General features: G+C 49.0%; 3 protein-coding genes across 5 annotated transcripts in view; 1 reads left to right on the top strand and 2 right to left on the bottom strand.

Annotated features, from left to right (window-relative positions):
• Nucleotides 1-1,827: 1,827 nt before the first annotated feature.
• Nucleotides 1,828-14,858, bottom strand: DDA1 (DET1 and DDB1 associated 1). 2 transcript variants are annotated; one of them, XM_079961055.1, is made up of 5 exons: nucleotides 14,787-14,858; nucleotides 11,175-11,255; nucleotides 6,284-6,335; nucleotides 4,591-4,652; nucleotides 1,828-3,030 (listed from the first exon to the last, which is right to left on the bottom strand). In XM_079961055.1, exons 1-5 carry the CDS (start codon nucleotides 14,787-14,789, stop codon nucleotides 2,920-2,922), a joined length of 309 nt encoding a protein of 102 aa, XP_079817181.1. In that variant the 5' UTR covers nucleotides 14,790-14,858; the 3' UTR covers nucleotides 1,828-2,919. The 2 variants fall into 2 exon arrangements, with proteins under 2 accessions (XP_079817181.1, XP_079817180.1); XM_079961054.1 differs by lacking the exon at nucleotides 14,787-14,858 and adding an exon at nucleotides 12,248-12,298.
• A 2,958-nt stretch (nucleotides 14,859-17,816) lies between these two features.
• On the bottom strand, nucleotides 17,817-19,512 carry MRPL34 (mitochondrial ribosomal protein L34). Its single transcript, XM_079961111.1, has 2 exons — nucleotides 19,376-19,512; nucleotides 17,817-18,373 (listed from the first exon to the last, which is right to left on the bottom strand). Exons 1-2 carry the CDS (start codon nucleotides 19,396-19,398, stop codon nucleotides 18,079-18,081), a joined length of 318 nt encoding a protein of 105 aa, XP_079817237.1. The 5' UTR covers nucleotides 19,399-19,512; the 3' UTR covers nucleotides 17,817-18,078.
• Nucleotides 19,513-23,094: 3,582 nt separating this feature from the next.
• Nucleotides 23,095-24,787, top strand: part of ELL (elongation factor for RNA polymerase II) — a 53,997-nt gene continuing 52,304 nt past the window's right edge. Inside the window, exon 1 of one of the 2 annotated variants that reach the window (XM_079960639.1) lies at nucleotides 23,095-23,270. In XM_079960639.1, coding sequence (XP_079816765.1) covers nucleotides 23,139-23,270 — 132 coding nt within the window. In that variant the 5' untranslated portion in view covers nucleotides 23,095-23,138. The remainder of the gene's footprint in view (nucleotides 23,271-24,787) is intronic. The other variant, XM_079960640.1, reaches the window with a different exon arrangement.

Below are 24,787 nucleotides of genomic sequence, written 5' to 3'. Positions count from 1 at the left end.
GGGAAACTGTGACGCCAGTCAACGCCATGACATAGCTCCATCCTTTTACAGTGGTACCTTGGTTCTCAAACTTAATCCGTTCTGGAAGTCCGTTCCAGAACCAAAGCGTTCCGAAACGCTTTCCCATAGAAAGTAATGCAAAGTGGATTAAACTGTTCCAGACTCTTACAAACAACCCCTAAAATGGCAATTTAACATGAATTCTACTATCTAAAGAGACCACTGATCCATAAAATGAGAGCAATAATCAATGTACTGTACTATAAAATAAATAAGACAGTGTAGTAGATGGTTTAAAAAAAATTCTTACTTGCACTGATGATAGTCATTGTTTAGATGATGGGCTTTTATCCATTTCCGCAATCGCACAATCAATCAATCAGTAGCTGAACTGGGTTTCACACAGTCACAAAAACAAATGAACCGAAAAAGCCTCAGAAACAAAAACGCAAAATAAATAGCAAAAACAAAAGCACCAAACTTAATGCATTCCAGAAGTCTGTTTGATTTAATGTTCAAAAACCAAGGCGCAGCTTCTGATTGGTGCAGGCGCCCCAGAAACAATAGCCAACAGCTGTATTGGATGTCCAGCTTCCGAAAAACGTTCGAAAACCGGAATGCTTACTTCCAAGTTTTCGGCGTTTGGGAAGCAAGGCGTTTTGAGAACCAAGGTACCACTGTACCAGACATTGGGATATATCAGTATATTGCAATGTTTAGCTAGCGATGTATCATGATGTCGAAAACTGGGTATCGCCCAGCCCTACTCCTCAGTCTCCTCTTTGCCGCATGACCTCTAAATCGAGTCCCGGGGGGGGGGGGGTCCCCCAACCTGGAGCAGATTTATGGGGTGCCTGGGAGGAAATGTCCCATTGCACAGCTAAACGTCTAGCGGAACGGTTGGGTTAGATTCCATGGTGTGGTTCCTGCACTCCAGGTGGGCTGGACTCATAGCTGTCAGCGTTTCCCTTTTTTACAGGGAAATTCCCTTATTCCAAATAGGATTCTTTGCAAGAAAAGGGAAATAGTTGACAGCTTTCGTTGGACTAGGGATGCGGGTGGCGCTGTGGGTTAAACCACAGAGCCTAGACTTGCTGATCAGAAGGTCGGCGGTTCAAATCCCCGCGACGGGGTGAGCTCCCGTTGCTCGGTCCCTGCTCCTGCCAACCTAGCAGTTCGAAAGCACATCAAAGTGCAAGTAGATAAATAGGTACCGCTCCGGCGGGAAGGTAAACGGCGTTTCCGTGCGCTGCTCTGGTTCTCCAGAAGCGGCTTAGTCCTGCTGGCCACATGACCCGGAAGCTGTACTGGCTCCCTCGGCCAGTAAAGCGAGATGAGCACCGCAACCCCAGAGTCGTCCACGACTGAACCTAATAGTCAGGGATCCCTTTACCTTTTTATGGTTGGACTGCGAGGCCCTTGGGGGGTCCCTCACAACTCTGTATGATACAGCGCCCGTTGAAAAGGACGGCTTTTACTTAACTCAGGTCTGTTCAGTTCAGAAGAGGAGGAGGAGTTTGGATTTGATATCCCACTTTATCACTACCCTAAGGAGTCTCAAAGCGGCTAACATTCTCCTTTCCCTTCCTCCCCACAACAAACACTCTGTGAGGTGAGTGGGGCTGAGAGACTTCAGAGAAGTGTGACTAGCCCATCGTCACCCAGCAGCTGTGTGTGGAGGAGTGGAGACGTGAACCCGGTTCACCAGATTACGAGTCTACCACTCTTAACCACTACACCACGCTGGCTCTCAACGGGTTTCCTGCTAAATCGGGCGTCAACCCGGCACAGCTCACGGCGCAGAACCCCGAAATAAACCCAGCCAAATTGGTGAGAAAGATCCTTCTTTATTCTACTGCAAAAGTTGCACAGAACTGGTCCATTCAAGAGTGATCTGAGAGAGAGAGAGAGAGAGAGAGAGAGAGAGATATTTGCGGGGGGTGGGTCAGGGGATGGAGGGAGAAAGGGGTCGGTGACAAGCAGAAATGTTTTCCTTTCCTCTTCACAACCTACGGCTGACATGGTAACAAAACTCCCCAGGACAGAAAGCTAAAGATGGGCGTGTTTTTTTAATAATAAAAATAAAAACAATACAGCAGTTATCAGCTAAAGAGGACACGACACGTCTGGTGAAGAGAATCCATCGAAGAAGGACCGCCGACGATATTTTTTTTAATTAAAAAAAAAAAAAAGCTTTTCCAGAAAACGAAAACATCGAAATGAAAGGATACGGCCTCCTCGCCTCAGATCACACTTACGATTAGGAGGTGCAAAGGAATAATTTGAAAACCACACCCCCTCTTTTACGCACACAAGTAATTGTACAGATGGAAGGTTTGATTCCACAAAAAAGTCAGGGGGGTGTTTCAGCATGAGCTTGGATACAGTTCACGTTAGTACAAAGATATTTTTCTTTTTTTGGGGGGGGGGGGGAGATATTAGCCGCAAAAGTGTGTGGGGGGTGTGTGTGTCTTTTTTTTTTTTGCCTTTTCCCCCTAAACAGAAAGGGAATGGATCACAGTTTAAACATCATTTTGTATTCCCGACTTGTTGCAACAGAGAGAGCGAGAGAGCACATAAATAATAATGGAGAGAAAAAATGGAAGAAGAAACCCCTCTCTCTCTCTTCTGCCCCACGACACCCCCCCCGCCATGCCTCTTTCGTCCCCGCTTTCGCCAACACACACACAAATAAACAGAAATAAATACATTGGCTGCTACAGATCTAAAGTGGCTGCATAGTGAAGGGTGGACCAGCAGAGGAAGAAAGGCAAGCTGATTGTGGAAATGTGTGTGTTGGTGTGCATACATGGTCAACAGACACTCCCCCCCCCCCACCACAAAAAAAATACCACACAGGAAGCCCCTGTAAATTTTAACACAGAAGACAAGCAAAAAAAAAAAAGTTTGTTTTAGTTTTTAAGTGTCCTCATTCATATCCTGGCTGTCCGTCCGGGCGATTTTCCGGGGTGGAGCTGAATTCTCGCCTTCTATTTCCACCTGTTCGGGGTCTCTTTTCTTCGCTGCGTTCTGACAGGAGCAAGAAGAGTAGAGAGATGGAGGGTGGATAAGAGAAACCAGGGTGAGATTGATCGCTGATCGGGTTCAGAGCGATTCGTACACAGGTTTTCGCCCCCCGAAGTAAAGGAACAAGGCGGTTCCCCCACAAACAAGAACGGCAAAGAGGCAAGTTAAATTGGCAAAGTACGCCTCCAACATCCTTAGGGGTCGACCCAAAGAAATGAACCGGGAGGGGTTTGTTTGCTTTGAGGGGAGGCGAATGTTACACTCTAGGCCAGTGTTTCCCAACCTTGGGCCTCCAGCTGTTTTTGGACTACAACTCCCATCATCCCTAGCTAGCAAGACCAGTGGTCAGGGATGATGGGAATTGTAGTTCAAAAACAGCTGGAGGCCCAAGGTTGGGAAACACTGCTCTAGGCAGACCCACCAAAATGAATGGACACAAGAGACTCGGGTCTGTTGGTTTCAGTGGGTCTACTCTGGGTGTAACAGGGACGCGGGTGGCGCTGTGGGTTAAACCACAGAGCCTAGGGCTTGCCGGTCAGAAGGTTGGTGGTTCAAATCCCCGCAACGGGGTGAGCTCCCATTGCTCGGTCCCTGCTCCTGCCAACCTAGCAGTTCGAAAGCACGTCAAAGTGCAAGTAGATCAATAGGTACCACTCCGGCGGGAAGGTAAACGGCGTTTCCGTGCGCTGTTCTGGTTCGCCAGAAGCGGCTTAGTCATGCTGGGTACATGACCCGGAAGCTGGACGCTGGCTCCCTCGGCCAGTAAAGCGAGATGAGCGCCGCAACTCCAGAGTCGGTCACGACTGGACCTAATGGTCAGGGTCCCTTTACCTTTACTCGGGGTGTAACACAGCTGGATACAATTTCAAAGGGTTGCGTGCGTGTTTTGGGGCTTAGGTGCGTAATTCATTATTATCATCATCGATTTTGTTTACGGAGAGCTTCCCAGAGCACTTTGCTATGTAAGAATTCAACTGTTTATATATACAGTCATACCTTGGATCTCAAACGCCTTGTGAGTCAAACGTTTTGGCTCCCGAACGCCGCAAAGCTGGACGTGAGTGTTCCGGTTTGCGAACGTTCTTTGGAACCTGAACGTCCGGCGCGGCTTCCGATTGGCTGCAGGAGCTTCCTGCAGCCAATCGGAAGCCGCGCCTTGATTTTAGAACGTTTTCGGAAGTCGGACGGCTTTCCGGAATGGATTCCGTTCGACCTCCGAGGTACCACTGTATATATAGAATCAATCGCTTTTAAAACAACGGTATGTACAAAAGAATTGTAATATAAAGAGAGCAGAAAAAACGACCGCCCACATACAGAGATCAATTCAGAACCAACAGGGATAAAATTCTCATAAGGCTTATGGAAAGATGAGCAGCTTTAGCAAGAGCCCCAAACAGAACAGATGTGTTCCAGGAGCGTAAGGCCAGGCTCTGTAGCCTTTTCCTACCACCCACCTTGCACGGGACCTGAAAGAAAGTTTGAAGGCCGCCCTCCCTTGCCGGGGGATGCTTTTGAAATTAGACAAGATTGCGCAAATTGCTAGCAGAGCACGTTCCGTACCTTTTTGTCCCACTGCTGATGTAGGTAACGCAAAAGTATGTTCGTCTTTTCTGTTACTATAACTGTTGGAAGAGAGAACCGGGGAAGGGGGGAGATAAAGGACATTATCACAATAAATTTCTTTCTTTTAAATGGCCGTATAGTTTTACACATCACTTGGGAAGACAGGAGAACTAGGGCCAGCGTACTGGAAGAAGCAAAGATCACCAGCGTTGAAGCAATGATTCTTCAACATCAACTTCGTTGAACTGGTCATGTTGTGTGGATGCCTGATTATCGTCTTCCAAAGCAACTCCTCTATTCCAAACTTGAAAATGGAAAGCGTAATGATGGTGGACAACGAAATAGGCTTAAAGACTCTCTCAAGGCAAATCTTTTAAAATGTAGTATAAACACCGACAACTGGGAATCACTGGACTGCGAGCGCTCCAGTTGGAGAACAGCCTTTACCAAAGGTGTCATGGGCTTTGAAGACACTCGAACTCAGGACGCAAGGGAGAAATGTGCTAAGAGGAAAGCATGCTTGGCAAACCCTCACTGGGATCAACTCCCATCCGGAAACCTATGTCCCTAGCGTGGAAGGATGTGTGGATCCAGAATTGGCCTCCACAGTCACTTACGGACTCACTGTTAAAAGCATGTTCATGGAAGACAATCTTACTCGGCTACGAGGGATCGCCAAAGAAGAATACATGGGGAAGGATGTGCAGTTTTTAAAATCTATTTATAAAGACATTTATATACGCCTCTATTATTCACAACTGGCTTGCGACAATAAACCACATACCGTATTTTTCGCCCCATAGGACGCACTGGCCCATAGGACGCACCAAGTTTTTTTTGGGGGGGAAAGAAAAAAAAAATTTATTCCCCCCCAAAGCGCTTGTGGGGCCGGCAGCGGGGAGAAGCACTCTTCTCCCTGCCGCCCGCCTTCAGACCAGGTCCGGGGACAGCGGGAAGACGCGCTGCGCCTCCCAGCTGTCCCCGGAGCTTGCGGGGCTGGCGGTGGGGAGAAGCACGCGTCTCCCCCCGTCAGCCTCCAAACCACATCGGGAGACAGCGGGATGGCAGCGTTCCACCTCCCCGCTGTCCCCCGACCTTGTGGGGCTGGCGCTGGGGCTCTCCAGGCTTCAGCTAAAGCCTGCATTCGCCCCATAGGACGCACACACATTTCCCCTTCATTTTTGGAGGGGGAAAAAGTGCGTCCTATAGGGCGAAAAATACGGTAATAAAAGCCATGCAGAAAGTTAAGATCAGGTAACTATTGCGGAAAGATATACTTTGCTGCCTGCATAAGGCTAACAGAAATGGAAAGTTTACAGCAGGCGCTAGCTGAGAAGCTGCCCGCAGGACCTTGTGGCAGAGAGTTCCATAGGCTCAGTTTATTATAGCCAAATGATCCTCACCGGCTCGGGGAACGACCGGTCGTGTTCCTGCAGGTGATCTCAGGTGATCGAGCGGCGAGGCAAGCGCTCGCAGCCTTCTCAAAAATTGCATTGCCCAGTTCTCTTTTACACCGCCTGTGTCCCTGCCGACGTTCCTGGACCCCGTCTCCCAGCAACCACGTTGGCCAGCATGACCAATGGTCAAGGGCGACGGTGGAAGGGGATGCCCAGCAAAATCCGGAGGGCCACAGATATTTCCCAAGTGGAAAGCTCAAGAAAAGAGGAGGAGCGAAAAAGCCAGTGCTTACTTTGTTCTGACGGATATTCCCTCGTAGGGAGATATACTGATGGCCTTCTGTTCTGTAAATTGAAAAAGAAGGAGAGAATGAGATTTTTTTGCGTGAGAGAGAGAGATCTTTGAAGTTCAACCATCATCTTGTTGATTACCCACACTGTCCCGGTAACTTGGTTCTTCTTGAAGATACTTGCCCACTTGGGCAAAAACAAAACTACAAACAAACCTCTGCCTGCAAAGAGCTTACAGGTTAAAAAATAAAAGGTCCCTGGAGTAACTGTGCCCCTGAAGGACCAGGTGCGCAGCCTGGGAGTCGTTTTGGACTCACAGCTGTCCAGGGAGGCGCAGGTCAATTCTGTGTCCAGGGCGGCTGTCTATCAGCTCCACCTGGTATGCAGGATGAGACCCTTCCTGCCCGCAGACTGTCTGGCCAGAGTGGTGCATGCTCTGGTTATCTCCCGCTTGGACTACTGCCATGCGCTCTACACGGGGCTACCTTTGAAGGTGACCCGGAAACAACAATTAATCCAGAATACGGCAGCTAGACTGGGGACTGGGAGTGGCCTTCGAGACCATATAACACCGGTCCTGAAAGACCTACATTGGCTCCCAGTACGTTTCTGAGCACAATTCAATGTGTTGGTGCTGACCTTTAAAGCCCTAAACGGCCTCAAAGGCCCAATAGACCTGAAGGAGCATCTCCACCCCCATCGTCCAGCCAGGACACTGAGGTCCAGCTCCGAGAGCCTTCTGGCGGTTCCCTCCCTGCGAGAACTGAGGTTGCAGGGAACCAGGCAGAGGGCCTTCTCGGTGGTGGCGCCCACCCTGTGGAACACCCTCCCATCAGAGGTCAAGGAAATAAACTATCTGACTTTTAGAAGACATCTGAAGGCAGCTCTGTTTAGGGAAGTTTTTAATGGCTGATGTTTTATCGTGTTTTTAATATTCTGTTGGGAGCCACCCAGAGTGGTTGGGGAAACCCAGCCAGATGGGCGGGGTAGTAAGAATACTAATAATACTAACACTGCTACTACTAATATCATTCTTATTATTCTAAGTCCAAAGATCCCAAAGTCAGGGCTGTAACCAATCTCTGGTTACGAAAGACCTGCTGAAATCGACAGGCCCAAGTTAGCCACGCTCCTTAATTCCAACAGGTTTACTCCTGAGTATGGCTAGGGGACGCAGGTGGCGCTGTGGGTTAAAGCCTCAGCGCCTAGGGCTTGCCGATCGAAAGGTCGGCGGTTCGAATCCCTGCGGCGGGGTGCGCTCCCGCTGCTCGGTCCCAGCGCCTGCCAACCTAGCAGTTCGAAAGCACCTCTGGGTGCAAGTAGATAAATAGGGACCGCTTACCAGCGGGAAGGTAAACGGCGTTTCCGTGTGCGGCTCTGGCTCGCCAGAGCAGCGATGTCACGCTGGCCACGTGACCCGGAAGTGTCTCCGGACAGCGCTGGCCCCTGGCCTCTTAAGTGAGATGGGCGCACAACCCCAGAGTCTGTCAAGACTGGCCCGTACGGGCAGGGGTACCTTTACCTTTACCTTTATGGCTAGTATGGGATACGATCCTCACAGTGCTATTCTTGCTCTAGTTTGCATTCTCCTTTCTCCAAAGGAGCCTCGCTGCGCAACAGCAAAAAAAAAGCAGGAAAAGACAACCAGGACAGACTTGTTTCAAAATGTCATCAATCCAAGTAAGTTAGTTTTTCAATCATTTTGAATTCATCTTAAGCTACCAATCGATACCAGCTGCTTAAATTTCAGAAATGATAATGAATGGTTTAACGCGGATCGATAAATGGAGTAGTAATCCTCACAATATTGGGAATGTTAACTAACGTACGAGGAGGAGTTAACAAATGAGATCGCTATGAAATTATAAGCAGCAATAAGGGGTAATTCTGGACACATCTAAGAAGGGGGCAGGAAGTCAATTTTTTGGAAACAGTTGTATAAAATTTGTTATGGGTTTGTTGAAAATGTGGAAAGTCGCTAAAAATTAATCTGGCAAGAGATAAAAACAGTTGGTTGTCATAACTAAAAAATGGAGTCAGATATGATAAGCACCCCCAAAGCAACCAGATATTAACAATAACATAACCAGCGGTACTATCCAAAGTGGTAGAAAAACCGACAAATTACCGTATTTTTCGCTCTATAAGACGCACCAGACCACAAGACGCACCTAGTTTTTGGAGGAGGAAAACAAGAAAAAAAATATTCTGAATCTCAGAAGCCAGAATAGCAAGAGGGATCGCTGTGCAGTGAAAGCAGCAATCCCTCTTGCTGTTCTGGCTTCTGGGATAGCTGCACAGCCTGCATTCGTTCCATAAGGCGCACACACATTTCCTCTTACTTTTTAGGAGGGAAAAAGTGAGTCTTTTAGAGCAAAAAATACAGTAATCACATAATTCTGCCTCCCCCGAAAGCTGGCTGCAGCTGGGTTGCATGCTACGAAGAGCTCAAAAACCACATCACATGAATCCTAGAAGGGACGATAGACTGCAGTTTCATTAACGCATTTTCTGACGACAGGCTTATTTACTTTGCTTCTGATTTTCAAAGATTTCACCCCACTTTGCCACTAAAAACCACACAGGCCTGTTTCTCGAGGGAACGGGAGCTTGCAGACAGCTTGAAAGCTGTGCTGTATTTTTCGCTCTATAAGATGCACCAGACCACAAGACGCACGTAGTTTTTGAAGGAGGAAAACAAGAAAAAACATATTCTGAATCTCAGAAGCCAGAACAGCAAGAGGGATCGCTGCGCAGTGAAAGCAGCAATCCCTCTTGCTGTTCTGGCTTCTGGGATAGCTGCGCAGCCTGCATTCGCTCCATAAGACGCACACACATTTCCCCTTACTTTTTAGGAGGGGAAAAGTGAGTCTTATAGAGCAAAAAATACGGTACTTTGCTAGGATATGTTTCTCCTAGATACCTTCCTGTAGATGCTCCTTCTAATCCGACAGGAAAACGCCAGGGTTTTCCGACGGGGAAACACGCCGCTGCTTAGAGGCAAGCGGATCTCAAGAGGCTGCGGGTCTGCTGTCTGGGAGAGAGACGATCTCGCCAAGACTTTAAGATGCTAGCCCTCATGGTTCTGAATAAAGGGCTGATTCCAACAGGAAAATAGAACAGGACCCAAGTTTCTGCATTTTTAAAATATTAAGCCGATGCACACTCAGTTTTTACACACATAAACATGAAGGCACAGATGAACTGTGAGGTCAGACTTTGCCCGTAATTTCTGAGAACATGGTTGCAGATTTGAAAGCCATTTGTGTGTTGCTGCTTTTAAAAAAAAGGGCCTGCTTATAATACGGATATTCCATTTTTGTTCGTTCCCCTCCGCTGCCCAATTCCTACAGACAGACAGCACAATCCATTAATTTATAATCCATTGTTTTGCCTCTGCCTTCAACCAAAAGGAAAGCAGTGCCTAACCTGATAACAGAATAAATGATGTAAGGAGAGAGCTGCAACCCAAAATAGGAAGAGGTGATAAGGAAAGACCTAGCGACTTTAAATGATTTCGAGGATGTTGCGGGTGCAATCTCAGAGCCTCTGTCTATAAACTTTGCGAATTCTTGGAGAACAGGGGAGGTTCCTGCAGAGAAATGTTGTCCCTCTTCAAAAACCCAGATAACTACTGACTTGTCAGCTTGACATTTAATACTGGGAAAGGTATTACTGTAATTCAACAGCCGGTCTGCGAGCGCTTAGAAAAGGATGCTATGATTACTAAGACGTAGCATTGTTGTTTAGTCGTTTAGTCGTGTCCGACTCTTCGTGACTCCCTGGACCAGAGCACGCCAGGCACTCCTGTCTTCCACTGCCTCCTGTAGTTTGGTCAAACTCATGCTGGTAGCTTCGAGAACACTGTCCCACCATCTCGTCCTCTGTCGTCCCCTTCTCCTTGTGCCCTCCATCTTTCCCAACATCAGGGTCTTTTCCAGGGAGTCTTCTCTTCTCATGAGGTGGCCAAAGTCTTGGAGCCTCAGCTTCAGGATCTGTCCTTCCAGTGAGCACTCAGGGCTGATTTCCTTCAGAATGGAGAGGTTTGATCTTCTTGCAGTCCATGGGACTCTCAAGAGTCTCCAGAATATCTAAAGTACTACCACACAAACGACAGAGCAAGATTGTTTTCTGCCGCGCCGGAGGGGAGGACCCAAACCAATAGATTCACGTTGAAAGGAAGGAGATTCCAACTAAACACCAGGAAGAAATTTCTGAGGGTAAGAGCTGTTCACCAGTGGAACTCACTCCCTCAGGAGATGGGGGACTCTATAATTCTTTGCGGGTTTCTAAACAAAGGTTGGATGGTCTCCACCCCTATCGTTCTGCCCGGACACTGAAGTCCAGTGCCGAGGGCCTTCTGGCGGTTCCCTCACTCCGAGAAGCCCAGTTACAGGGAACCAGGCAGAGGGCCTTCTCGGTAGTGGCACCCTCCCTGTGGAACACCCTCCCACCAGATGTCAAAGAGAACAACAACTACCAGACTTTTAGAAGACATCTGAAGGCAGTCCTGTTCAGGGAAGCTTTTAACGTTTGATGTATTACAGTATTTTAATATTTTTTTGGAAGCCGCCCAGAGTGGCTGGGGAAGCCCAGCCAGATGGGCGGGGTAATATTAATAAATTATTTTTATTAATTGTCATGCATGATTTAGTTGAGATTCCTGCACTGCAAGGGGTTGGAGTAGAAGATCCACAGGATCCCTTCTAACTTGACAATACTACGATTCTATGAAATCGTGCACAAATGGAGTGTCTTGGTGGGAGATCAATTCTGGGTTCACCCCCCAAAAAAACCCTGAAATAACAAGGACCCTCAACCCTCGAAAAGACTCTCTGAAAGGGCCTCAAGTGCGACTCTTTGTTGGATCTCAAGCCAAGAGTTGGTACTCACCGATGCTTTACATACAGAATCTGCGTGGAAACGGCTGAAATTGCTTTTATTGTAGACAGGCAACCCTTTCAGAAAATCAGCCTGGAATGAAGCAAAACAGAAAGGAAAGTGAAACCACAGACAGGCTTTTAAGCAGCAAGCAACTTTTGGGGCGGACGCTCCCCCTTTGCTTTTCTCTTGCTCTCATCATCTCTTCAGCGTGCCACAAATTCAGGAAGCTGCCTGACCCTTCGCTGCCCTTAAGGACTAGAAACTTGATCCCTCCCGTCCTGCAAAAAAACCTTAATTTTAGCAACGTATTTTTATTATCATGATATATATAGGTAAAGGTAAAGGGACCCCTGACCATTAGGTCCAGTCGTGGCCGACTCTCGGGTTGCAGCGCTCATCTCGCTTTATTGGCCAAGGGAGCCGGCGTACAGCTTCCAGATCATGTGGCCAGCAGGACTAAGCCGCTTCTGGCGAACCAGAGCAGCGCACGGAAACGCCGTTTACCTTCCCGCTGGAGTGGTACCTATTTATCTACTTGCACTTTGACGTGCTTTCGAACTGCTAGGTTGGCAGGAGCAGGGACTGAGCAATGGGAGCTCACCCCGTCGTGGGGATTCAAACCACCGACATTCTGTGGTTCTGTGGTTTAACCCACAGTGCCACCCGCATCCCTCTCATTATATATATATGTTGCCCCTAAACAGTAAGTTACTAGTCTTCGTGGTTCCAAATATAGTCAAAATAGGAAGATGCCTTATATAAAGCCCTAGACAAAAATTGCTACATCTGCAATCCGCTGGGTAGCTTAATAATAATTATAATAATAATAATCAATTTTTATTTATACCCTGCCCTCCCCAGCCAAGACTGGGCTCAGGGCGGCTTAGTTGGTTAGAGTGCAGTGCTAATAACACCAAGGTTTGATTCCTGTCAGGAACAGCTGCAAATTCTTGCATTGCGAGGGGGTTGGACTAGATGGTCGTCAGGATCCCTTCCAAATCTATGATTTTCTGATTTCTTGTATGATCTAGGCAGGCCTCACCACAACCTATAAGCACCCCTGAGACAGGCAGCTGACTCACCCCAACGCAGAATCCGCTAACCTCTCCCAGAGGCATATTCTTGTGGCACAGAAACCGTCCAGACCAACAACAAAAAGTGTGCCACAACGGTTCGGGTGTCAAGCTACAGCCTGGCAGAGACCTGAGTTCGAATCCCCACTCAGCAACACAAAGCTCACTGCTGCCTCTCTCAACCTAGCCTACCTTTTAGGGCTGTTGTGAGCACGGAGAATTGATTGCATAAAATGCTGGAACGAACCCCCTGACAACAAAGCTTGCTCCCTGACCAAAGGCAACACCCCCAGCAGGAAACTTACTCAACGGTCACCCCGAATCCCCGTGTCCCCCCCATGCCGACAGCAAACCCCAAACCTTTCATAGAATCATAGAGTTGGAAGAGACCACAAGGGCCATCGAGTCCAACCCCCTGCCAAGCAGGAAACACCCTCAGAGCACTCCTGACATATGGTTGTCAAGCCTCTGCTTAAAGACCTCCAAAGAAGGAGACTCCACCACACTCCTTGGCAGCAAATTCCACTGTCAAACAGCTCTTACTGTCAGGAAGTTCTTCCTAATGTTTAGGTGGAATCTTCTTTCTTGTAGTTTGGATCCATTGCTCCGTGTCCGCTTCTCTGGAGCAGCAGAAAACAACCTTTCTCCCTCCTCTATGTGACATCCTTTTATAGATTTGAACATGGCTATCATATCACCCCTTAACCTCCTCTTCTCCAGGCTAAACATGCCCAGCTCCCTTAGCCGTTCCTCATAAGGCATCATTTCCAGGCCTTTGACCATTTTGGTTGCCCTCCTCTGGACACGTTCCAGTTTGTCCGTGTCCTTCTTGAACTGTGGTGCCCAGAACTGGACACAGTACTCCAGGTGAGGTCTGACCAGAGCAGAATACAGTGGCAAATCCTAAAAGCAACATTTTCCAGACAACCCACATGAGGGTCTGGGGTCTTCCCTAGTCATCCCAGCCTCACTGATGGAAGCTTTTCCTGTCCCCCAAAATTTGCACCTCCTGCCCTATAAGCTCATTAAGACACCCCCTAACCCCCACCCGGCTTTGTTCCCACAGCAACCCAACAGGGGTGCTTCTCCCCGCCAGCGCCAGTCAAAGCCCCTCCCTGATGGAAGGGGGATGGGATGGGGGGGGGGGAGAAGCTCCATAAAGCTCCCAAACAGCTCCCCCATTCATTGTGGGGGGGTGTGGTTTGGAGGCAGAAACAAGGACCACACCAATGGCCCCCTCTTTACCTCATCAGGCTCCCCTCTCTGCCGCCGACCTGAAAGCACCGCAGACCCCAGTTTGCCTCCCCACCCCACAGATGAGACACCCCGCCCCTGCTTAGCCCCACCAGTTCGTAATGCACAGCACCCCAACCCCACTGGACCCCTCCCCCCACACTCTGTGCTGCCCCCTAAAAGCACATCCTCCCCCCACAAAAAATAACAGAGACCCAGGCCTCCTCACCTTGCAAACCTGTGCACAGCGCCCCCAAATAATAATCACCCCAGGCCCCTTTCCAGAGCCCCCTGCCCCACCATGGAAGCCTGTACACAGGACCCCCCCCAGCCTCACTGGACACCCCCAGCCTCAGTGCTGCCCCCTAAAAGCACATCCTCCCCCCCTCCAAAAAAACAGAGACCCAGGCCTCCCCCCCTTGCATGCCTGTGGACAGGACGCCCCCCAGCCTCACTGGACACCCCCCAACCTCAGTGCTGCCCCCTAAAAGCACATCCTCCCCCCCTCCAAAAAAACAGAGACCCTGGCCTCCCCCCCTTGCACGCCTGTGCACAGGACCCCCCCCCAGCCTCACTGGACACCCCCCAACCTCAGTGCTGCCCCCTAAAAGCACATCCTGCCCCCCTCCAAAAAATCAGAGACCCAGGCCTCCCCCCCTTGCAAGCCTGTGCACAGGACCCCCCCCAGCCTCATTGGACTCCCCCCAACCTCAGTGCCTCCCCCTAAAAGCACATCCTCTCCCCCCCAAAAAATAAGACCCCCTAGCCTCACTGGACCCCTCCCATACTCTGTGCTGCCCCCTAAAGCACATCCTCCCCCCCAAAAAAAACAGAGACCCAGGCCTCCCCCCCTTGCACGCCTGTGCACAGGACCCCCCCCCCCCAGTCTCACTGGACTCCCCCCCATCCTCAGTGCTGCCCCCTAAAAGCACATCCTCCCCCCTCCAAAAAAACCAGAGACCCAGGCCTCCCCCCCCCTTGCACGCCTGTGCACAGGACCCCCCCCCAGTCTCACTGGACTCCCCCCCATCCTCAGTGCCTCCCCCTAAAAGCACATTCTCCCCCCCCAAAAAAACAGAGAGCCAGGCCTCCCCCCTTTGAAGCCCATGCACAACCCCCCCCCAATAATAATCACCATGCCCCCCAGGCCCCTTTCCAGAACCCTCTGCCCCACCTCCCCCACCCAATGGAGGCTCCCCTCCCCCCCTCAATGAGCCCCCCCTCCGCCCCGCCCCCCAAGGAGGCCCCCCACCCGTTGGGGGGGCTCCTTCCCCCGGGGGAGGGGCCTGCGCGGGGCGGGCGGCCGCCCACCTACCATCTTCCCCCTCCAGGCGCCTCCTCAGCAACTTCTCGCCCCCCCTCCGGCCGCCGCCGCCGCCGCCTCCCCGGCCCCCTCCCCTCCCACAGCGAGGCCACGCCCTCCGCCAGCGCCCATTGGCTGCCCCGAGGCGGAAGCGGCGTCGCCATTGGCCCGCGCGGCTGCCGCTCCGAGAGCCACGCCCCCCCTCCTCCGCCCTCCCTCGCTCTCGCCGCCGCCGCCGCCGCGGAAAAGGGAAGGCGAGTCAGAAGGGAGGGGAGGCCGGATGTCGGTGGGCGGGGCTTCCGGGAGGGCATGCCGGGAAATGGAGTTTCTCCAAGAGGCCTGGGTTTTTAAAGGGGCTGCGGCTGCAAGAGTCGGCGGGCAGGGCGGGGCTGGAGGAGGCAGCTGCACCTGACGGGCTCCTGCCTGCGGAAGGGGCTGCCTAGGCAGGGATCGGGAAGGCCTCATCGCAAAGTACTGGAAGACACAAGATTTGCCCACCTTGGAAGAATGGCAGATGCAAGTAATAGAGTCTATAATAGACCAGTGTTTCCCAACCTTGGGTCTCCAGCTGTTTTTGGACTACAACTCCCATCATCCCTTGCTAGCAAGACCAATGATCAGGGATGATGGGAATTGTAGTCCAACAGCAGCTGGAGACCCAAGGTTGGGAAACACTGTAATAGACTACAGTGGTGCCCCGCAAGACGAACGCCTCGCAAGACGGAAAACCCGCTAGACGAAAGGGTTTTCCGTTTTGGAGGCGCTTCGCAAAACGAATTTCCCTATGGGCTTGCTTCGCAAGACGAAAGCCCATAGGGAAATCTCCGGGAGAGCGGGGAAGCGCAGCGCGTCTTCCCCACTGTCCTCGGACCTCCTCCGAAGGCTGGCGGTGGGGCGGAGAGACCTCCTCCCGCCGCCAGCCTTGGGATGGCTGTCCTGAAGACTTGCGGTGGGAGGAGGGTTTTCCTTCCCACCGCCAACTTTCAGAATGCTGTTCTGAATGTTGGCGTGGGGAGGAAAAACCCTCCTCCCACCGCAAGCCCCGGGAACAGAGGAGAAGCGCTGCGCGCCTTCCCCTCTGTTCCCGTAACTGTCCTGAAGGCTTGCGGTGGGGAGAAAAGCCCTTCTCCGCACCGCCAGCCTGGCAAGCGGTCTCCATAGGTAAAGGTAAAGGTACCCCTGCCCGTACGGGCCAGTCTTGACAGACTCTGGGGTTGTGCGCCCATCTCACTTAAGAGGCCAGGGGCCAGCGCTGTCCGGAGACACTTCCGGGTCATGTGGCCAGCGTGACATCGCTGCTCTGGCCAGAGCCAGAGCCGCACACGGAAACGCCGTTTACCTTCCCGCTGGTAAGCGGTCCCTATTTATCTATTTGCACCCGGAGGTGCTTTCGAACTGCTAGGTTGGCAGGCGCTGGGACCGAGCAGCGGGAGCGCACCCCGCCGCAGGGATTCGAACCGCCGACCTTTCGATCGGCAAGCCCTAGGCGCTGAGGCTTTAACCCACAGCGCCACCTGCGTCCCACAAGGGGTCTCCATAGGAACACATTAATTGATTTTCAATGCATTCCTATAGGAAACCGTGCTTCGCAAGACAAAAAACTCGCAAGAAGAAAAAACTTGCGGAACGAATTAATTTCGTCTTGCGAGGCACCACTGTATATGGAATTGGCAGAAATGACTGGCAGAATCCGAGACCTGGGAGAAGAAGCGGTGGAAGAGGACTGGAAGAAGTTTAAGAAGTATCTGCAGAAATACTGCAAAGTTTATGAATGCTAAAATGATGTTGGATATGAAAATAATATGGCATTAGTGATATACTGTTAAAAAGTATGCAAAAACGTAATAGAAAAAGGGCGAAAGATTAAGGTTGTATTATGTCAAAAGTAAGCAATATGTTAAAGGTGTTTAAACATAAGGAGGAAAGACCGGAGACATAATAGAAGTGATTTTAATAATTAGAAATGAGTTTTGAAAGAGGGCAAGGATTTGCTGTATCTGATTGGACAAAGAGGAACACAAAAAAGGGAGGCATGAGGAAGTTAAGTAAGAAAGTTTTGTAAACATGAATTTTTAAAAATTTGAGTTTTTCTTTTTCTTTTTTTTGATATATATCTGTGATTATTTCTGCTGTTTTGTATTTTTCTGAATCTGGAAGGCGCTGGGGATTTTATCCAGGCATGGAGGCGCACTGGTGTGGGGCTGGAGGGTTTCTGCATAAATCACCTTCCTATGTTCCTATATGCCTGTTGTCTTTGTCCATGGAGTTTTCTTGGCAGGGATACTGGAGTGGCTTGCCGGTTTTCCCAGTATGTAGTGATGTATGGAAGTGAGAGCTGGACCATAAAGAAGGCTGATCGCCGAAGAATGGATGCTTTTGAATTCTGGTGCTGGAGGAGACTCTTGAGAGTCCCATGGACTGCAAGAAGATCAAAGTGATCCATTTGCTCAGCCTCGGTCCAGTATACCTGAAGGAGCATCTCCACCTCCATTGTTCAGCCCAGACACTGGCAGTTCCCTCGCTCCGAGAAGCCAAGTTACAGGGAACCAGGCAGAGGGCCTTCTCGGTAGTGGCACCCTCCCTGTGGAACACCCTCCCACCAGATGTCAAAGAGAAAAATACCAAACTTTTAGAAGACATCTAAAGGCAGCCCTGTTTAGGGAAGCTTTTAATGTTTAATAGGTTATTGTATTTTAGTGCTTTGTTGGAAGCCACCCAGAGTGGCTGGGGGGACCCCGCCAGATGGGCGGGGTATAAATAACAAATTATTATTATTCTGAAGGAAATCAGCCCTGAGTGCTCACTGGAAGGACAGATCCTGAAGCTGAGGCTCCAAGACTTTGGCCACCTCAGGAGAAGAGAAGACTCCCTAGAAAAGACCCTGATGTTGGGAAAGATGGAGGGCACAAGGAGAAGGGGACGACAGAGGATGAGATGGTGGGACAGTGTTCTCGAAGCTTGACCAAACTGCAGGAGGTAGTGGAAGACAGGAGTGCCTGGCGTGCTCTGGTCCAGGGTCAGACACACAAAGAGTCAGACACAACTAAACAACAACAACAATTTATTTGCTTTGCAGAAAGGCGGGAAATAAATCTTGATTCCTGTACGGCAATGACACCTGCGAAAGTTTCGATTCAGTTGACAAATCCCCATAGAAAAATCATTGGCTTGCAATCCAAGCAAGGACCCCCACAGACATTGCAGAAATGGGAGACTTTCTGTTCCAGTTTGTGGTGCGCAAGGCTCTTTAGCGCATTACAGCAAAATGAACAGGTTTGCAGCTTTTGACGCAGGGGGTGTTTTTTTAATGGGTCAAAGACTTCCTGCCTTTCAACATCCGTCGGAGGATCACCTCAATGCCGCTGCGAGTGCGGATGCGCTTGATCCAGCCGTGTTTGTGTTTCCTCTTGAGGTTTGAGGGTTGGTACTCATTGCCGCGGGCTTTCGTCCGGATCTGTTGGCAGCCCCATGGCGTCACCAGCTGAGGGAAACTCTGGCAGGCAGCTGCTGGCTCTGGAGACAGCGGCATGGAGAAAAGGGAACTGATCCCACGCCGGTAAATCACAGCAGCCGAAATCCTCTGCATGAGGAGGAGGGATCTGGGGGTGGAGTGGGGGGAGAAAGAAAAGAGAACTTTTTGCTTCGTTTGTTTAGGTTTCATTACGACAGACATTTCTGGTTTTGTGTGTGTTGAGTTTTATAGTTTTATAAGCGTACAGTCATACCTCTTGTTACGTTTGCTTCAGGTTAAATCTTTTCAGGTTGCGTCCTGCGGTGACCCAGAAGTACCAGAAAGGGTTACTTCCAGGTTTCGCCACTCGCACATGTGCTCAAAATGACGTCATGCGCATGCGCAGAAGCGCCGAATCGCGACCTGCGCATACACGGGTTGCATTCTGCTCATGTTGCGAACAGGGCTCCGGAACAGATCCCGTTCGCAACCAGAGGTACCACTGTGTAAATTTTGATGAGGACGTTCAGGTCTCAGTAGAAAGGCTTAGACCTCTCCTCTCCAGGCAACAAATGCACTCTGTACATGCTCAGAAAGTACACTGTCTACAGGGGGAAGGAAACACTTACCTGTAAGACAGAGTTGTTCCACCTGGCCTTTGGCTTAGAATCAGTTTGATTCCCTCCCCATCTTTCTTTTTCCTTTCTCCTCCTGTGAAGAGGCTGCATCCTAATGTTTTAATGTTGTATCTTAATCTTTTAAATTGTATTTAAATCCACTTGTTTTTATTATTGGTTGTTAGCCGCCCTGAGCCCAGTCTTGGCTGGGGAGGGCGAGGTATAAATAAATTTATTATTATTATTATTATTATTATTATTATTATTATTATTATGTTCACAGGTATTCTGCGTATGCTCTGGTGCATATTCGCACTCTGGAAGTGGAAGGAAAAGGCCCTGCACAAGGAACACCACGTCTTGCCACATGGCTATAATAAATAAGGTGCACTCTGTGCATGCTCAGTGGCTTCAACCACCAGGGGCAATTCTGCGCATGCGCAGAAGCTTCAATCACTCTGTGCATGCTCAGAGGCTCCCTGCACAATCCAGGCCTCCCCCTCGCCCTGCTGCTGCTCCGGCCGAGCCCTTACCTGCCTCCTGCCAAGCTGACCATGTTATCCTCGTCCCTCGCCCCGTCCTCTCTCCCCAGAAACGGAAGCTCTCCTTTGGCCCGTGACGTTAGCCAATCAAAACCGAAAGATTCGACCGGAAGAGGCGGTTCGCGTCCGCCGCTTTGCTTGCCGGGTAGCGTAGTTTTTTCTGCGGAGGCGCGCTTCTCGGCTTCGACCAATAGAGGGCGGCGTCTCGCTGACGTCGGTGAGGTCGGGAAGAAGGAAAACACCTTGGCCCCGCCCCTCGTGACGCAATACGTAGGCGTCATTTGAATGGCCCGCCCCCCTCAGCCACAGTATTATGAGTTTGGCCTGTGACGCGCCTAGCAACAAGGAGGCGGGGAGAGAGCATTACCCAGGATCCTTTGCGCGCCTTATTTATTTATTTATTTATTTATTTATTTATTTATTTATTTGATTATTATTCCTTATTTCGAGAGATGCACATAGCAGGCTGCTATGGATAGCAAGAATTATGTAATTATTTGGGAAAAAATGTAATAGCGACGCTGTTATCCAGAGTGAAAACAACACTTCCCAGCGTGCTTTGCGGCAAGGCGCTTGCGCACTGCGCGCCAAAGCGAAAGGAAAGAGGCTTTTTGGCCCTCTCGGGCTGCCGTACATGTAGTCTTTCTCTACCTCTTCCTGAGCAATTAGACTTCTATACTGTATAAAACTTTGTTAAGGCGTATAAATGCCACTAAACCCATAAGTACAACCGTGTGATTCATCAATATAGACTGAAATATAAAAAAATTAATAAATAAAAGTATTGCCCAACATGCAAATAAGAGTTTATAACCACATGAAATAAATATATTGGGGTTGGTTGTTGCATCCAAGTACATAATCAGAGTAGACCCATTGAAAATCACCGGGCACAGCTAACCTAAGTCCTTTAATTCCCACACGCTTCATATATACTGTATATAAAAAGAACGATAAATTACACAACATGATGCTCTACGACTAAATGTACGTCCTATAATGAATATAGCTGTTTTTGCTAAATTAACTTGTTAATCAAATCTGCATCCGACTTCAGCCATGGGGGGGGGGGTGTGGAGGCCCTTTGGAATTAATAGATTCTATTGGTTTATTATTATTTATACTCCGCCCATCTGGCTGGGTTTCCTCAGCCACTCTGGGCGGCTTCCAGCAAGATATTAAAATACAATAATTCATCAAATATTAAATATAATTTAGTATTAAATATTTTTTTAATTGATTTTAATTCATTTTGCTACATCAAACATTAAAACAAACGAAAGAAACATACATAATACATACGCATAAAAAAGAAATACATAAAAAAGAGAAATAATAATAAAAAAAGAAAAGAAAAAAATCTCCTAACATAAGATACCAACAAATTAACTTACATTTACTAAATAACACACAACACTAATTGACTTCCCTTCATCTCGGTTTCAGAATATCTTATATGATTTTTTATCTGCAGTTTCTTTTCCTCAAAAAACTCTTTACATCAAAAGTGTTACATCACACCTATTGTGATTTTTAGATTTTTAGATTTTTTACCTCTGTTTCCATGTATGTGATAAATTTATTCCATTCTTTGTTAAACTTTATGTCTTTTTGATTTCTTATTTTTATTAGTATTAAATATTACTTATTATTTCCCCCCCAAATTTTTTATTGGTTTTCACAACATTATAAACAAACAAACACATAAAAGAAACAAACATACATCATGTTGTTGTTGTTTAGTCGTTTAGTCGTGTCCGACTCTTTGTGACCCCATGGACCAGAGCACGCCAGGCCCTCCTGTCTTCCACTGCCTCCTGCAGTTTGGTCAAACTCATGCTGGTAGCTTCAAGAACACTGTCCCACCATCTCATCCTCTGTTGTCCCCTTCTCCTTGTTCCCTCCATCTTTCCCAACATCAGGGTCTTTTCCAGGGAGTCTTCTCTTCTGATGAGATGGCCAAAGTATTGGAGTCTCAGCTTTAGGATCTGTCCTTCCAGTGAGCACTCAGGGCTGATTTCTTTCAGAATAGAGAGGTTTGGTCTTCTTGCAGTCCATGGGACTCTCAAGAGTCTCCTCCAGCACCATAATTCAAAAGCATCAATTCTTCGGCGATCAGCCTTCTTTATGGTCCAGCTCTCACTTCCATACATCACTACTGGGAAAACCATAGCTTTAACTATACGGACCTTTGTTGGCAAGGTGATGTCTCTACTTCTCAAGATGCTGTCTAGGCCTGTCATTGCCCTTCTCCCAAGAAGCAGGCGTCTTTTAATTTCGTGGCTGCTGTCACCATCTGCAGTGATCATGGAGCCCAAGAAAGTAAAATCTCTCACTGCCTCCATTTCTTCCCCTTCTATTTGCCAGGAGGTGATGGGACCAGTGGCCATGATCTTCGTTTTTTTGATGTTGAGCTTCAGACCATATTTTGCACTCTCCTCTTTCACCCTCAATAAAAGGTTCTTTAATTCCTCCTCACTTTCTGCCATCAAGGTTGTGTCATCTGCATATCTGAGGTTGTTGATATTTCTTCCGGCAATCTTAACTCCGGCTAGGGATTCATCCAGCCCAACCTTTCGCATGATGAATTCTGCATATAAGTTAAATAAGCAGGGAGACAAAATGCAGCCTTGTTGTACTCCTTTCCCAATTTTGAACCCATCAGTTGTTCCATTTCCAGTTCTGACTGTAGCTTCTTGTTCCACATAGAGATTTCTCAGGAGACAGATGAGGTGATCAGGCACTCCCATTTCTTTAAGAACTTGCCATAGTTTGCTGTGGTCGACGCAGGCTTTTGCATAGTCAATGAAGCAGAAGTAAATGTCTTTCTGGAACTCTCTAGCTTTCTCCGTTATCCAGCGCATGTTTGCAATTTGGTCATACATCATAACCTTTATTAAAAAGTACACTTATTAATTATTCAATAATTAATATTTAATATTATTATTATTTATTATTATTATCGTGATCATCATTATTTATTATTATTATTTATCGTTGTTGTAGAGAAGACAGCATGCCCTCCCCTCCCTTGTTTAATCTAGCGTGGGACAGAGAGAGGGGCGGAAGAGAAGGGGATGAAAAAGGTGATGGACTTTATGGGACTGGGTGAGATGACGGGCAGAATCCGTGACCAGGGGAAGGAGACAGTGGAAGAGGACTGGAAGAAATTTAAAATATACCTTAAAAACTGTTGCAAAATTGAGGAATGCTAAGATGTCAAGGGGTAAGAAACAGAGAATTACAGCTGTAACTAAAAAACTAAAGGAAATTTAATGAAAGGGAATCAGGATAAATTGACCAAAGGGTTGCTAAAGAATTACCAAACAAGGATGCAGGGATGGGGAGGTATGGGGAAGTCGAAGGAAAGAAGGGTATGAAAATATAATTTTGAAGTTATATTCGTTTAAATGTTTTGTATGTTTTTGTTTTGTGTTTTGATTTTCTGTTTTGTGCTTTGTTTTTATTATGTGTTTGAAAAATGAATAAAAATTATTTTTTTAAAAAAAAGAGAAGGGGAAGAAAAAAGCCAACCCCCAGACTACACTTCCCGGCGTGCCTCGCGGCTGCGCGATGACGCCACGGGGGGGCGGAGCGAGCGTCGGAGGTTCTCCGCACGAGGGTCAGGCGGAGGGCGGGGAAGGCGTGGCACGCGGCGCCGCATAATATAGGCATGAGGGGGCGTGGCCGGGCGCCTGTGCCTCCGCCGCCGCCTCCTCCTCCTCCTCCTCCTCCCTCGGCGGAGGTTCCCAAGATGGCGGCGCTGGCGGAGGGGGGCTACGCGCTGTCGTGCGGGCGGCTCGGCCGCGGCACCCGCGTCTCCGTCTTCCACGTCAAGCTCACCGACTCGGCCCTGCGCGCCTTCGAGGCCTACCAGGGGCGCAAGGTGGGTGGTCGCGGGGGGGGGGGAGGGGAGGGGAGGGGGCGGGGCTTCTGTGAGGGGGGGAGGGGAGGCACGAACACCCCCCCATATATAGGGGACCCCCCCCCCACCACCACCACACACACTCCCTCTCCTCGTGTCATTATAATGGACGGGGGGAGGAAAAGGCCACCCCCCTCATTAATGTGGGGAGCACCCCCTATTTAAAAAGAGGACCCCCTATTTAAAAAGAGGAGCCCCTATTTAAAAAGGGGACCCCCTATTTAAAAAGAGGACCCCCCTATTTAAAAAGAGGACCCCCCCTATTTAAATAGAGTCCCCCCCACCACACACACTCCCTCTCCTTGTGTTATTATAATGGACGGGGGAGGGAAAGGCCACCCCCCTCATTAATGTGGGAAGCACCCCCTTTTTAAAAAGAGGACCCCCCCTATTTAAATAGAGTCCCCCCCACCACACACACTCCTTCTCCTCGTGTCATTATAATAGACGGGGGAGGAAAAGGCGACCCCCCTCATTAATGTGGGGAGCACCCCCTTTTTAAAAAGAGGACCCCCTTTTTAAAAAGAGGAGCCCCCTATTTAAAAAGAGGACCCCCTTTTTAAAAAGAGGACCCCCCTATTTAAAAAGAGGACCCCCCTATTTAAAAAGAGGACCCCCTATTTAAAAAGAGGACCCCCTATTTAAAAAGAGAACCCCCACACTCTCCCTCTCCTCATGTCATTATAATAGCCGGGGGAGGAAAAGGCCACCCCCCTCATTAATGTGGGGAGCACCCCCTTTTTAAAAAGAGGATCCCCCTATTTAAATAGAGTCCCCCCCACCACACACTCTCCCTCTCCTCGTGCCATTATAATGGACGGGGGAGGAAAATGCCACCCCCCTCATTAATATGGGGAGCACCCCCTTTTAAAAAAAACAGATGACCCCCCTTTTTAAATAGAGTCCCCCCCACCACACACACTCCCTCTCCTCGTGTCATTATAAAGGACAGGGGAGGAAAATGCCACCCCCCTCATTAATATGGGGAGCACCCCCTTTTAAAAAAAACAGATGACCCCCCTTTTTAAATAGAGTCCCCCCACCACACACTCTCCCTCTCCTCGTGCCATTATAATGGACGGGGGAGGAAAATGCCACCCCCCTCATTAATATGGGGAGCACCCCCTTTTAAAAAAAAAGATGACCCCCCTTTTTAAATAGAGTCCCCCCCACCACACACACTCCCTCTCCTCGTGTCATTATAAAGGACAGGGGAGGAAAAGGCCACCCCCCTCATTAATGTGGGGAGCACCCCCTTTTAAAAAAGAGGACTCCCTTTTTAATACACAGAGTCCCCTTCCTCATTATAATTTGGGGGAGAGGGAAGATGGACCCCCCCCCCTCCACACAGGAGAGGAAGACCCCTACCTCATGTATAGTGGGGGACCCCTGTTAAGGTAGGGCAGGAAAGGGGGACCCCCACTTCGTCACCTCCTTTTTTAAAAAAAGCTCCCCCCTTTTTAATACACAGAATCCCC

The sequence above is a fragment of the Podarcis cretensis genome, assembly GCF_951804945.1.
Source record: "Podarcis cretensis genome assembly, chromosome: 18".
Taxonomy (NCBI): Eukaryota; Metazoa; Chordata; class Lepidosauria; order Squamata; family Lacertidae; genus Podarcis; species Podarcis cretensis.
The sequence above is the reverse complement of the archived record's forward strand: the minus strand, read 5'-3'. Positions and strand labels throughout refer to the sequence as shown.

Excerpts from the sequence above, each read along its gene's own strand:
- MRPL34 (XM_079961111.1), bottom strand. The coding sequence starts at position 19,398 with ATGGTCAGCTTGGCAGGAGGCAG. Across the intron at positions 18,374-19,375 it reads GTCAGCTTGGCAGGAGGCAG|ATCCCTCCTCCTCATGCAGA; the intron begins GTAAGGGCTCGG and ends CTCCACCCCCAG.
- DDA1 (XM_079961054.1), bottom strand. The coding sequence starts at position 12,283 with ATGCCTCTGGGAGAGGTTAGCGGATTCTGCGTTGGG. Across the intron at positions 6,336-11,174 it reads ATTCTGTATGTAAAGCATCG|AACAGAAGGCCATCAGTATA; the intron begins GTGAGTACCAAC and ends TTCAATTTACAG. Across the intron at positions 4,653-6,283 it reads GGAATATCCGTCAGAACAAA|TTATAGTAACAGAAAAGACG; the intron begins GTAAGCACTGGC and ends CTCTTCCAACAG.